The 14,651-nt window shown below is 40.6% G+C and overlaps 1 protein-coding gene across 9 annotated transcripts in view; it reads right to left on the reverse strand.

Annotated features, from left to right (window-relative positions):
• The window catches only part of LOC111190432 (asparagine synthetase [glutamine-hydrolyzing]-like), a 146,035-nt gene that overhangs the window by 85,110 nt on the left and 46,274 nt on the right, over positions 1-14,651 (reverse strand). For 2 of the 9 annotated variants that reach the window (XM_049476440.1, XM_049476434.1), the window contains exon 2: positions 645-900. The exons of 5 other annotated variants lie outside the window; for them this stretch is intronic. In XM_049476440.1, coding sequence (XP_049332397.1) covers positions 645-893 — 249 coding nt within the window. In that variant the 5' untranslated portion in view covers positions 894-900. Of the gene's footprint in view, positions 1-644; positions 901-6,115; positions 6,200-14,651 lie in introns of those variants that run through there. 2 more of the 9 variants (XM_049476439.1, XM_049476444.1) reach the window with 2 other exon arrangements.

A 14,651-nucleotide genomic window follows, 5' to 3' on the forward strand; every position in this document is an offset into this window, starting at 1 on the left:
TATTTTCATACATGAGGTGCACCGGATGATAAGGTGCATTAAGGTACACTACCTTTTAATTCAGCAGGTTATAATCTAAGTTAAACGAGCGCTAGATATTAATCTACACAGATTTCTCTCCTGAAAACTGATTATTTGGGTGAGTAAGGCACTTCTGTTTATTTACAGTAAGCGTAGAATTCCAGTATTTTGTCCAAGTGTGAGTGCTAGACACAGTTAGCAGCGCTAGCCCAGCATAACCCAGAGCACGATCAGCTAGCGGTTCTTCCCATGTAGTTTGTTTTAACAAAGTAAACACGCAGCAGTTAGCGGCTAATTCTAATGCCTCAGCGCTGGAAAAACATTAACTCCGGTATAATGCTGTACTTCATGGCTATCATGCACCCTATTTAACTTGCATGGAAGAAATCTAAACATTTTAAAATATATGAAGCATTATATACAAATATAGTTATATACAAGTATGTTCCATTAGGATTGCCAAATTGTATTTATGCACACTTATGAATTATTTATCTTTTTGTATGTTTAAATGTATGTGTTTAAATGCATGTGCAAACAGATAATTTACTCATTTACTGTCGTTTTTGTACTAAAGATAAATTAACTTTTATTGTAGAATAAATAAGATCAGTAACACGTACCAGTTCGTGGTTGTAAATTTCACCATTGTAGCAGAGCCAGAGGTAGGGGAACTTCTTCACTCTAAGGGGCTGCATGCCATGCAGCTGGTCCACAATGGCCAACCGGTGGAAACCGAAGCAGCAGTTGGTGAAACCGTTGACATTCTCAAAGCGAAAAGCATCAGGACCTCGATGTGCAATCTTCATAGCGTTGGTGCACTGAATCGCCAGGCACTCATCACTCCCAAACAACGCCCATATACCACACATTTTGCTTCTGGAGACAGAAAAGACGGGATATTTTCCCCTGAACAGTAACTTACAGCAATTAAAGTTAAAAAAGCTTCAGATATATTGACTTTAATATCACATAACAACCCTCATTCCAGTTTTGATATACAAATTATATATAAAAAAAAAGATACATTTGAGAAATATAGTGATTTAAAGACTATTTAAATGTGGTCATAATTTAATTGGGTAAATTTATTCAGATTTGTGAAGATGTAACCAAAGATACAAAGTGGAAATATTGTGCCATAGATCTAAAATGTTTGCTTTGCCAACAGGTATATTTTTAAAGTAGGCCTGTCACAATAACAAAATTTTCCAATGATACAGTGTCCCAGAATTATTGAGATAAATGATAATTGTCATTTTAAAGCGACACTATAGAAAATGTTTTTTTTTCCTGCTTCTGCCCTCCCAAAGGACCATTAAGACAGTGTGCAACAGTAATAATATACTAGCATAATAATACTTTTACACCATTTTACAGTTACTGACTAAACTAACTTATTATTATTAAGAACAGACATTGGGCTTCCAAAATAAAAATATTGTAATATCCTCAATAACTAAAGCAAATCAAGTACAACCACCCTGGGACTCTGTGGGTTCTGAAAAAACTGCACTTAATATTGAACCTTCATAAAAAAAAAATAACAGCATATAGATCAAAGTAACGTACATTCATTCTTTTTTTTTTTCACTCTGGACAAAACACAAAGGCATCTGCAGATTCTCTTTTCTGATCATATATGTATATGATAAACACAAATTGGCTCAAAATCACACGTGTCCATCTGATCAAAGTAAGTTGGTCGGTGTGCTTAGAATATTTGACGCTTTTAAGCATTCTACTTTACATAGTCAGAAAGAGCCCGCTAGGGGGCGCTTCTGCAGTGAAAAACACATGCATCGACGTTTTTACGTCAAATCGATGCATCTCATTATTCATAGTTGTATCGATGTATCGATACAGATCGATGTATTGTTACACCAATAGATGTCGCTGTCCGAGGGCCCGTCCACACAAACCCGGGTATTTTTAAAAACTGAGGTTTTTGTCTCCATTTTGGCCTTCTGTCCACTCGAAAATAGCGTTTTCGGTCACTGAAAACGGAGGTATTCTAAAATGCCTTCCAAGGTGGAGATTTTTGAAAACTCTGCTCCAGCGGAGCCGTGTGGATGGGTGAAAACGGAGGTTTTTGAAAACGCTGACGTCACACAGCGAGTCTGCGCATGTCTGCTTTTCGTTTACGAGCTGGAGGGGACTATTTTCGATTATTTTTTTTCCGATAAAAAAAAAAATTGGTGGGACAATTAAAAAATTAAGTAGTTGTTGCTGAGGAGTGACGAGAAAACGTCCAAGTGTCTAGAGAATCGCTGTTCATTTCAGCGTTTTTGAGTGGTATAGCATTTCCGTGTGGATGGAGATATTTCTCTAAACGCTGCTCGTGTGGACAAAAACCTCCATTTTTAAAAATATCCGGCTTCGTGTAGACGGGGCCTGACAGATTCGACTTTGCCTCAGGCAGAGAGCCGGCGAGAGAGCAGCCCTAGAAATCCAGTGTTTGCGGTTAAAAAGCATTATTGTACGATAAGTCGATAACCTATTTATCACGACAGGCCAATAGACCACTGAAGACCTGTCGTCATTTTGTAGTCGGCGCCATGTTGTTTATGCCCATATTTGGGGATCCTTTGGGGTTCCATGTCTAAGCGGTTCAAGTCAATACGGAATTTGAATGGGCTTTTCAAAAAACTGGCCTCTGTCACATTCTGTGGTAAATAAATATGTTCAGAACCACGTACATTTTATTTTGTGTAAATTTACCTCCTAAATATCACTGGATCCTCTGAATTTCGAGATCGTTTAAGGGGAGTAATCAGAAAAATGTTTACTTTAAGTTAATGCTTAACTGACATCACAGCACAGCGGCTGGAAAATGACCCGGACTGGATTCTGCACAACACCAGTGAACTCCCATCAGAAAGCGTTTTGGATTATTACGCTTCTTCCCAGAGGATCATTAAGGCATTTAAGCAGGTGAAAACTCTTTCAGTAATGTTGAGCAGTGTAGTCTGTGTTACAGCTTTAAAAGGCAGAAAATAAGAGAAAATGTCTCTCAGTTCAGAATCAGCCCTTCCCTGCAGGTTTAGTATTTAATTACGGTCATTAGTTTATAGTAATTACAACACCTGACCCAAATAATCAACTAACGTTAACTAATCAACTAACTACCTGCCCTCTGTGAGACTGCGGTAAAGTTAGTTTTATGTTTGACATTCGTGAGAGATTCGGAATTCCGAATCAAAACGGAGATTCATCACTGTAATTGTGGTTTCTTGCTATAATGAGGGAACACAACAAACTACAACCACAGTTTTCACTGAAGATTGTATATTTTACATCATATTTAACAAAAATACTAGGGATGGGCGGTTTGACACCGAGGCTTCGAAGCTTGTGTCACTTTTCCGACACGTGCTGATTCGACACAGTGTACCGGAGCTTGTATTGAAGTCGTTACTATCACGTGACTATGGCATTTGAAGCTTCGAATGCGTCAATGAACCACCGGAAATGGGCGGGACTGGTTCAAAGGTTTGGCGCTGTCCCATGTCTCACTGACTACCTAATAAAACAGTAAAGCTCTTGATGGCCCGTCTGAGTTGTACAGTATTATTATTGATCTTGGAAACAATATGGAACCTTTCAGCACCTCTACCTCAACCAAGCGTTCCATGGCTTGGGAACATTTTGAGAAAATAGCGAGAAATAGGTTAAGTACTAAATATATTTAAAAATCTTATGTTAATTATATTAACTGTAAAGTGTGTTATTCTAATGAAGTTATTCATATTTTAAAGGAGCATTGTCAGCTCTGTTCCCAGGAGTTGGCATTTAATAATAACACCTTCTCAATGCTGAGACGAGAGCACCTCAGCACCGCATTCCTCCAGTGACAATCTTGGGACTTTATTGGTGTTTTCATAGTTTATAATTGTTAAAATTTTCATTTATTTTAACATGAATTCAATGTAAAAATTGGCAACAGTGTTATTAAACATTTGTGAAACATTAAATAAACATGTCACCTTTATGATTTTTTTGTGAAAAAACAAATTGCCTAATATACATCTGCATGAGATATTCAGTTGTTTTAGAATTTTAAATCTACATTCAAAGTTTTTTTTTGTCTTTTGTATTGAACATAATATGTACGAATTTATGTGTAAAGTTCAAAGCATTCACGCTGTGTTCATGTTTCACCACACACAATCATTTAAATGCCAGGGTCATATACTGGGGTCATATAATATTTCTTCTAATGATATTAAAAAAACATTATATCATGACAACAACCAAGTATTTATTGCATCACTTTAATAATAACAGAGCAACAGATCAAAAGAGATATTGAGTGAGCAGTAAATCTCACAGGGTTCATTTGCTTTGTGGTAAAGTGCAGGCTGTAATCATTTATTTCAGCCACCAGATGTCACTCTTTCTGAGGCTTCAATGCCTCGAATCTTTTTCTGCACAATCAGGAAGAAGCTTCAAAAGCTTCAGTGAGGCTTCATCTGCCCATCACTAAAAAATACAGCCGCAACGATAGCGCTCTCACCCCGCTTCTCTTCCCAACAGCGTGCTGCTCTCTTAGGGACCGTGGCACAAAAAAAAAAAAACTATTAAACTCTCTTAAATATGATTCCATGATGGCAAAACTAACAGAACGTTATACAAACATATATTGCCTACATACTACAAGCCTTAATAAAATAAATAGTTAATTTATTACTTCTTTACTACTTTATTAGTCAAATAAATGCAATAAACTCAGTTATCAATGAATGAAATAGTCTCAAATCAACTTTGTCATGTACATATACATCATCCTTACATATTACAAAGCTTATTTTTAATAAGTCTGTTAATTTATTTTAAAATAGAATTTCCTTACATGTTACAAGGCTTACTTTTTTAATTAGTTAGTTCATTTATTTCATATTAAATTAATCATCAAATAAATACATTTGTTAGATTAACAGAGATAACCTAAATAACTATAAAAGGCAGTGTTTCAATGATGATTTCATTTATTTAGGGGAAAAAAATCCATCCAAACCTACTTGACCACATATTCCGTGCAATATTTCTCTATAGTTTAAGTTATGTGTATTGTTATTAAGTGTATTGTGTATAGTGTTTATACTGTAAAGCTATCTGTATGTCTATTTTATATTATATTTTATTATTCTTCTTGTAATTTTTTGTTCTCTGCACATTGGTGGGAATCTGTACCCAAGTTTTTCACTCACATGTACACCTTTACTCTGTGATGTGACAATAAAATCTTGAATCTTGACCCTATCTGAAAAACTATTTGCTCCCTAAATCGGATAACTTTGTTGTGACAGTTGTGTTGGAGATAACTGGTCTGGTGGAATTAGTCTTCCACATCTCTGTGAAGGATTTTTGTCCCACTCATCGTTGCAGAATTGTTTTAATTCAGAGACATTGGAGGGTTTTCCAGCATAAGGCACCTATATAAGATCATTTGACTTTGACTAGGCAACTCCAAAACCTTAATTTCTTAATTTTTAAACCTTTTTTTCTTTTGCCATTTCAAGGTAGACTGGCTGGTGTGCTTTGGGTCATTGTCCTGCTGCAGAACCCAAGTACTTCTGAGCTTCATTCTCCTTCATGATTTTCTGGTAAACAGCAGAAGTAATGGTTCCATCAATTACAGCAAGCAAAGCAGCTCAAGACCATCACTCTGTTTGAATATCACTCTGACCACCACTCTGACTTTCAGTATGTTTTTTTTTTTGTCTGAAATTATGTGTTAGTTTTACGCCAGATGTAAAAGGATACAGACATTCCAAAAAGTTCTATTTCTTTTTCCTCATAGGGCCAGGTTTGTTTGGATAGCTATTTTCACCTTAACAAATGTGTTTGCACAACTCAGCAATTTAGTGGGTGGGGTTTAAACACAGCACAAATTAACCATTGTCTGACAACAATCTGTACATTTAAACTAATAATTAAAAATCATAGTTGTATTTTTGAAAAGTATTATTGCAAACCACAATATAGCAATACTTAAGGATATACTGGATCTTGATAATTCCATCCAATTTGTTAAAAAAAAAAACATGTGCAAAAGTTTAACACATTTGACACGGTATGTGTTATTTCTTACCAAAATGTTAAATTCAGCAATTAAGTAGAAATTGTACTGTAAACAAAACAAAAAATAAAAAAAATCAAACATTTAATTTGTCACCATTTGTAGCAATATAGCTGGGATTAGTATGCTGGGGTAAAGAAAAGGTTTTGTTTAAATATTTAATTGTATAACTTTTTAGTGCTGTAACAAACTGAAAATGACTAGCTACACCCCTCCTGAAAAGATAAATACTCCATACTATATGCAGCCCTGGAAAAAAGCAAGAGACCTTGCTGAGTTTTTTTTTATTTTACCATATTAAAAACCTTGATTGATTAATATAAGTTAATCAAGAGGAAAATGGCTGATTACAAGCCATCAAACCAGTTTATAGAACAAAACAACAATGTTCATTTTATTCAAACATATACCTATAAATAGCAAATTCAGAGAGACTGATAAGGTAACCGAAGCAGTCTCTTAATTTTTACCAGAGATGTATATATCTATCCAGAAACACACTACTTAGGGGACTAGGGTCGATTTAGAACGCACCCAGGTCCACCACCACTGCTGCTGATGCAACAGACCACTGAGTGCGTCCTTCTGTAATGCTCGTACGGCTTCCGTGTCTAAGCGTTTTTTCCCTATGAGAAAAATGAATGTTTTTTTTTAAAACCTGCCTCTGTCACATTCTGTGGTAAATAAATCTGTTCAGACCTCTATACGTTGTATTCTGTGTACATTTTACTCCTGAACATCACTGGATCCTCTGAATTTCGAGATCGTTTAAGGGTTGAAATGAGAAAAATGCTAATGCTACAGCTACCCCTCACCAAGATGGCGGCGCGGTAACACGCAGCGGCCGCTCCGGGTCAGAAAAATGGTGCTTTTGTGTTACTACTTGTCGTTTTTTCCGTTTATTTCCTGCAAATATGTGCATCGGAACACCCGTGCACATGTTCTACCACCGCCAGACCCTGCTACAGTGGAGAAATCAGCCAGAAAACACGCTACCCAACGGGGTTCTGCAGACGCTACTTGAGCTTAGCCTGCTAAGAGACCCAGGCTGCCAGCCCGCGGTGTTTCCTAACCCTAACCCTAAACTGGACTACATCCGACTCCAACGAACTACCCAGCGTGAGTTCAGAGACTGCTGTGTTTTGGTTTTTGTGGAATCGTGGCTGAATGACAAGATTCCGGACAGCGCCATTCAGCTAACCGGGCTAACCGCGTTCAGAGCGGATAGGAGCGCGGCTCTATCCAGGAAGACCCGCGGAATGGTGTAACATCGCTGTGACTGTCGCCAAACACTGCTCTCCGCTGGTGGAGTTCCTGATAGTCAAGTGTAGACCTTTTTATTTAGTACGGGAGTTCTCTGCCGTGCTAATAGCTGCCATTTACATCCCACCCAGTGCTAGTATTGGTGCTAATGCTAAAGAGGCTCTGTGTGAACTCTATCGGACTATCAGCGATCTGCAGAACAAACACCCAGACGGACTGTTTATTATCGGCGGAGATTTCAACCACGCAAATCTCAAGCCAGTGCTCCCTAAATTCCATCAACATGTGGACTTTGCAACGAGAGGAGCGAGCGCGCTCGATCTTGTTTACACAAACATCCCCAGCGCGTACCGGGCGGAGCCCCGCCCCCACCTCGCGTTCTCGGACCACATGTGTGTTTGGCTGACTCCAGCATACACACCACTCATCAGACGCTCCAGACCAGCTCAGAAGCAGGTGAAAACCTGGCCGGCAGGCTCCATCTCTGCCCTTCAGGACTGTTTTGAGTGCACTGCATGGGACATGTTTAGGGAGGCTGCTACTGAAGGCGATTCTGTTGATTTGGAGGAGTATGCAGCATCAGTCACTGGCTACATCAGCAAGTGTATTGATGATGTCACTGTCTCCAAGACCATCACCACACGCACAAACCTTGGATGACTGCTGAGGTACGTGTGCTGCTGAGGACCCGCGACTCCGCCTTCAGAGTGGGTGACAAGGTGGCCCTGAGGAAAGCTAGAGCTGACCTGTCACGAGCCATCAGAGAGGCAAAGCGCGCACACACCCAGAGAATCCACAGCCACTTCAAGGACACGGGTGACGCACGGCGCATGTGGCAGGGCATCCAGGCAATCACCAACTACAGGACATTGCCACCGTCCTGTGAACGTGATGCCTCCCTCCCTGATGCCCTTAATAACTTTTATGCACGGTTTGAGTCACAAAACAACACGTTGGTGAGAAAGACCATGCCCAAGCCGGACGAGCAGGTGTTGTGCCTGACTGCAGTGGACGTGAAGAACACTCTGCGCAGAGTCAACCAACGGAAAGCTGCAAGACCAGACAACAGAGTGCTCAGGGAGTGCGCAGACCAGCTGACAGATATTCTCAGGGACATCTTCAACATCTCCCTGTGCAGCGCCACTGTCCCAATGTGCCTTAAGTCCACCACCATCGTCCCCGTGCCGAAGAAGTCCACAGTGTCCTGCCTCAATGACTACCGCCCTGTTGCACTTACACCCATCATCATGAAGTGCTTCGAGAGGCTAGTCATGAGGAACATCAAGACACAACTGCCCTCTTCACTGGACCCCCTGCAGTTTGCGTATCGTCCCAATCGCTCCACGGACGATGCCATCACCACCACCCTTCATCTCTCCCTCACCCACCTGGAGAAGGACACTTACGTCAGAATGCTGTTTATAGACTTCAGTTCAGCATTCAACACCATCATCCCACAGAACCTCATCAGGAAGCTAAGCTCTCTCGGCCTCAACACCAGCCTTCTTCACTCACATCATAGTGGGATGATCTATATAATCTTGTGTATGTCTTTGGTTTTAAGAACATTCTCCTTGACTCTCTGAGCGGAGCATTGTTCCCGGAAGATCCTCTGAAATAAACTGTTAAATTTGCTGCAAACTTGGTATCCTGACTCCTCTTGACTTCTCTACTCATCTCAACCATTTAAAAGAATTCATGGGGAACGCACTGGAAATGGCGCTGTAAGGGGTAGTGCAGATTTTCCCAACAGCTGCAAAACACAGCTCTAACAGCTTTATCAAGTTCGCCGATGATACAACCGTGCTGGGTCTCATCACCAAAGGCGACGAGTCAGCATACAGAGAGGAGGTGCAGCGGCTGACAGACTGGTGTACAGTCAACAACCTTCACCTGAATGTGGACAAGACAAAGGAAATGGTTGTTGACTTCAGGAGAGCACAACACACCCACTCTCCACTCAACACCGACGGGAACTCTGTGGAGATTGTTAAGAGCACCAAGTTCCTTGGTGTCCACTTAGCAGATAACCTCACCTGGACCCTGAACACCAGCTCTACAGCCAAGAAGGCCCAGCAGCGTCTCTACTTCCTCCGGAAGCGTCTCTCTCCCCTCCATCACGGACATTTACACCACCCGCAGCATCCGCAAAGCAACCAGCATTGTGAATGACCCCACCCATCCTTCACACGAACTGTTCTCCCTCCTGCCTTCGGGAAGAAGGTACCGCAGCATCCGGTCCAGCACAACCAGATTCTGCAACAGCTTCTACCCCCAAGCCATCAGACTCCTCAACTGCAGAGACTGAACGGATTTAATTTATTTTCTATTTCTTTTCTGTACTGTCACTCTACCTCACTTACCCCAGAAAGTGAAAGCACTAAAAAACCCTACTACCTCACTGGACTCTATTGCACACTACGTAATAGAGGTAATTACTGCCTCACAGGTCTTTTTTGCACACTGCATAATTTGCACACTGTTTTGATATTTATTTTTCTTTGTCTGTATTGTGTTGTATTGTCTGTCTGCACTTTTTGTACTGTTGCACTTTTTGTTCTGTCTACACTGTGTTTATGTGCACCATGGTCCCTGGAGGAACGTTGTTTCGTTTCACTGTGTACTCTGTATATAGCTGCAATGACAATAAAAACCACTTTGACTTTGACTTTGGCGCAACACCAGATAACTCCAGCCGAAATTTAGGAGCGTTTTACACACAGCTGAGGCTAATAATTAACTAACTGCACTTACTGAAGAGAGCTGAGAGGGTCACAGCATAAAATCTCTGAAACAGGTCAGTGATACTCCAGAACTAGCTGCAACACGTTTTAACATTTATCCTCCGTATTATGCAGTGAAATAAACTGGTGTTTCTGGTTGGTTGTCGCCTCAATGAGGGCAGGTAGTTAGTTATTTAGTTGATTAGTTAGTTGTTAGTTGATTATTTGGGTCAGGTTGCAATTAATAGAGACTGTGAGTGTTGTGGGCGGGGCTCACGGCATCAGACGCTGCAGCGCGGCTGACGAGAGCGTGTGTTCATCTCAGAGTCGCAAAAAGTCTCGAAAAACACCACAAAAACTCTCTAGATTTGTCAGTAGACGTTTTTTCCAGGGATTATGTCGCACGCAGTGCCCTAGTGCCTGTAAATTTAATGGCCCAATGAAGGTAATTTAAATCATACCACAGAAGTTATTACGGACTACATACATTTTTGTGTTAATACTGTTATTACACAACGGACAATAAAAATCTATCCCAACAATAAAACTTATATCACGAAAGAGGTGAAAGACTGCATCAATAAGAAAAAGAAGGCATTCGTGACTAATGATCGCTTACAATTAAGGATTGTGCAAAAGGAACTGAATCAGAGACTTAAAGACGCAAGGGAACACTATCGGGAGAATATGGAAAAAAAACTCCAGACTATGAATTCCAAGAAACTCTGGGACTTTATAAGAACAGCTACCAACATGAACTCTACCAAAAAAAAGTTGTAGATGAACTAGCTAAAGCAAATGAGATGAATGTTTTTTATAAACGGTTTGATCTTTATGATTTCTCTCGAGGAAGTGCTACACTGATTGACAGTGTTGTTTTTGGAGATGCCGATAGGTTAGAGATTAACTTTAAGTCTGTCAATAAGATATTTAGGCGAATAAATGCTAATAAGGCTACGGGCCCAGATGGTATCTCAGCTTTTTTATTAAGAACATGTGACGACAGGGGCGCAGATGGAAATTTTTAACTGGGGGGGACCAAGCTGTAAAATCATATATATATATATATATATATATATATATATATATATATATATATATATATATATATATATATATATATATATATATGCTGCAATAAACTTTAGAATATTGTTATTGTTTTTGTTTCTTGATTGCTACAGCCTAGGCAAGACCAGGAAGACAATGTTAACATTTTACATCTTATAATTTCAGTTAACAGCGACTGCTTACTAAAATAACATCATAATAACATCATACATAAAATCAATGGAGAGAGCCGCTGCATGCCTCGGTGCATGCCGGGTTGCGTTGTGTTTAACGCAGCTCCGCCCTCCGGCTCAACTTTATTCAAATAAATCCAGCCGCCGCACTGTGTCCAGTCCAGCCAATCAGGGAAAAGCAGGCTGCGTCCAGCCAATCAGGGAAAAGCAGGCTGCGTCCAGCCAATGAGGGAAGAGCAGGCTGCGTCTTCACACACACACAAGCCTCTTACACACAAACAGAACAGGCGCCTTTCAACCACAGAAGAGAAGCTGAAAGCAGCAGAATATGGATTTATAGAGCTATAGGTTACAGTGAGGTTGGTAAAAAAATAAAAATATTAAACTTATGACTGTCTACTTCTGTTGCTTCATTTTAATTCAAAAACGAGCAAGGAGATCCAGCGCAGCGGACTGCGTTGAAAAAAAGTGCCAGTGGACACGTACCGTAAGGAGCTGGTAACTGCCTGTGTCTGTAGTCTACAGGCAGTTACCAGCTCCTTAGAACCCCGGACTTGAGAAGGTGCATTAAATTTACATTTGAACTGGAACATGGAGCTCCGAACAATGTAACCTCTGAACTGAACGCTTCCTAGTTTAAAAACGAGGGCATTGTGGAACACAGAATTCCACAAACGTACAGTTAATTAAATTAAAACCCCAACGTTTATGCTTGTAGATGCTAGATTTCGGATGAGGTCACTATAAATCTGGGGGGGACATGTCCCCCCCGTCCCCAGTGCCATCTGCGCCCATGTGTGCAGATGAACTCACACCTGCTTGGGGGCCTATTTTTCAGTGGTCCATGAATGCGCATACTGTACCAGCGTTATGGAAAAAGGCAATAGTAATACCTGTCCCAAAGAAATCTTGCCCCCAGAGTAACAATGACTTTAGACCTATTGCTTTAACATCAATTGTAATGAAGTGTATGGAGAGGCTTGTAGTGAGTAGGCTAGAGGTGGAAGTAGGTACACAACTGGATCCATACCAGTTTGCGTATAAACATCAAAGAGGTACTGATGATGCATGTAATAGTGTAGTCCATTTAGTAACTAAACACCTAGAGAATCAAAATGCCTATGCTAGACTACTTTTTGTTGACTTTAGTTCAGCATTTAACACTCTGCAGCCCCACATTCTCCTGGCAACTCTGCACAGGATGAATGTTAACCCACTCATTATAAAGTGGTACCATTCCTTTTTAACAGACTGTACTCAGCAGGTCAGAGTAAACAGGAATCTGAAACACTGTCTGAAACACAGACCATTAACACAGGTGTTCCTCAAGGGTGTGTTAGCTCCTCAATTCTGTTTTCGCTGTACACTAATGAATGTACATGTTGCACTGTTAACAACTACATGTTTAAGTTCTCAGATGATACAGCAATCCTGGGCCTAATGTTTGATACATCAGATGCAACTAGATACAAAGAAGAAATCCAGAATTTTGTCCAGTGGTGTGATAAACACTTTCTTATTCTAAATACTAAGAAAACAGAGGAGATGGTTTTCGACCCTAAATCTATCAGAGATCATGCACCAGTGAACATACATGGTCAAAATATAGCGCAAGTTAACTCTTATAGATATCTGGGAATACATATTGACAATAGACTGACATGGAGTGTTCAGGTAGAAAATGTTTGCACTAAAATACAGCAGAGACTGCACATTCTTCGTAGACTGAAGGTTTTCGGAGTTAATCAGAAAGTGCTGCTTCTTTTCTATCGCTCTGCAATTGAAAGCATCCTACGGTATGGCATCTCAACCTGGTTTGGAAACCTGAGTGTACAGTTGAGAGCCCAGATCACCAGGCTAACACAGAGAGCTATGAAAATCATAGGAGTTAGGCAGCATATCTCACTTCAGTCTGTCTTTGATGAAACAGTCCTTAGGCAGGCTCAAAAAATTATCTCAGATCCATCACATATTCTTTACCCCGAGTATCAGCTTCTTCCATCAGGTAGACGTTTTAGAATCCCTATGTGTAGGCGTAACCGCTTTAAGAACTCCTTCGTTCCCTTGTCCATCAAAGCCTTAAATGACAATCATATTAGAGGCCATCCTATGTAACTCTGTCCTGAATGCTGAGAGTTTATATTGTACTGTGAATCTATTGTGTATATGTGTCAACTCTAAATCTTTTTTGTAACAGCAGATGTTTTGTGTCTGTCCAGGACAAATTTCCTTCGGGACAATAAAGTCTTATCGTATCGTATCGTAAAAACCAGGACATTTCCTCACTTAAAAAAAAAAAAAAAACCTGGGACGCACGGGACAGGACGGAAACTACGGACATGTTCCGGGAAATACGAACGTTTGGTCACCCTTACGTACAGGGTTCTGAACATATTTATTTACCACAGAATGTGATAGAGGCCAGTTTTTGAAAAGCCCATTCAAACTCCGTATTGACTTGAACCATAGACTGTGTATAGCTGGACAGAGCATCGTCTGTCAAAAGTGAAGCCACTACAGGTCGGGCACCCCCTGCTGTTCGGGTGCAGAAAGCTGTGTAACTCCACCCATCCCCATAGGTTTCAATGGCAAAACAGACAACATTCAATCACGTTTTTTTCTAATATACTGTAATACTACCTCCATTATTTAAATGCAGCAGCTAGTGTAAACTCTGCTTATATTGTAAAATTTGTATATCCCCACAGAACTCGTTTTTAAAAACGTTATTCAGCTCTATTCAAAAAAGGTTATTGTAAAAGGGCTGCTTATGGGCGGGACCAATAACAGTCTGCAGCCTGTGACCGCGAGGCAGCCCCGGGGTTATTTAAATGAGTAGGCTGCTCTCCACAGTCTTTCTCCCTCCTCTGGACTCTACTGCGTAGACTCGGGTATTAGGATCGGCAACATGGCGGAAGATTTTGGCTTCATTTTCACTGAATGAATGGGAACGGCGACACAGCGTCCATCTTTTTTTTACAGTCTCTGACTTGAACCGCTTAAACATGGAACCCCAAAGGAGCCCCAAATACGGGCATAAACAACATGGCACCGACTACAAAATGACTACACGACTTCACGGCTCTCAATGGCGTCATTTTACTGCCAAAAGTCGAGAGCGAAGTTTTTGAATGCAAGCGCTCACAGATTTTATTTGCTCACGTGTAAAATATAGGTGTGCTCACACAAATTTACCATGCTCTCTCTCAGATTAACTCTCCTCTTGTACGAATCTGGATATCTCTCGGATATATCCCCCTCGTGTGCTATCTGGCTGTTCTTAATGTTTCAAGAGCGTGCGCTCTCGCCCAACTTCCC

The sequence above is a fragment of the Astyanax mexicanus genome, chromosome 3 (assembly GCF_023375975.1).
Source record: "Astyanax mexicanus isolate ESR-SI-001 chromosome 3, AstMex3_surface, whole genome shotgun sequence".
In the NCBI taxonomy this organism is placed as follows: Eukaryota; Metazoa; Chordata; class Actinopteri; order Characiformes; family Acestrorhamphidae; genus Astyanax; species Astyanax mexicanus.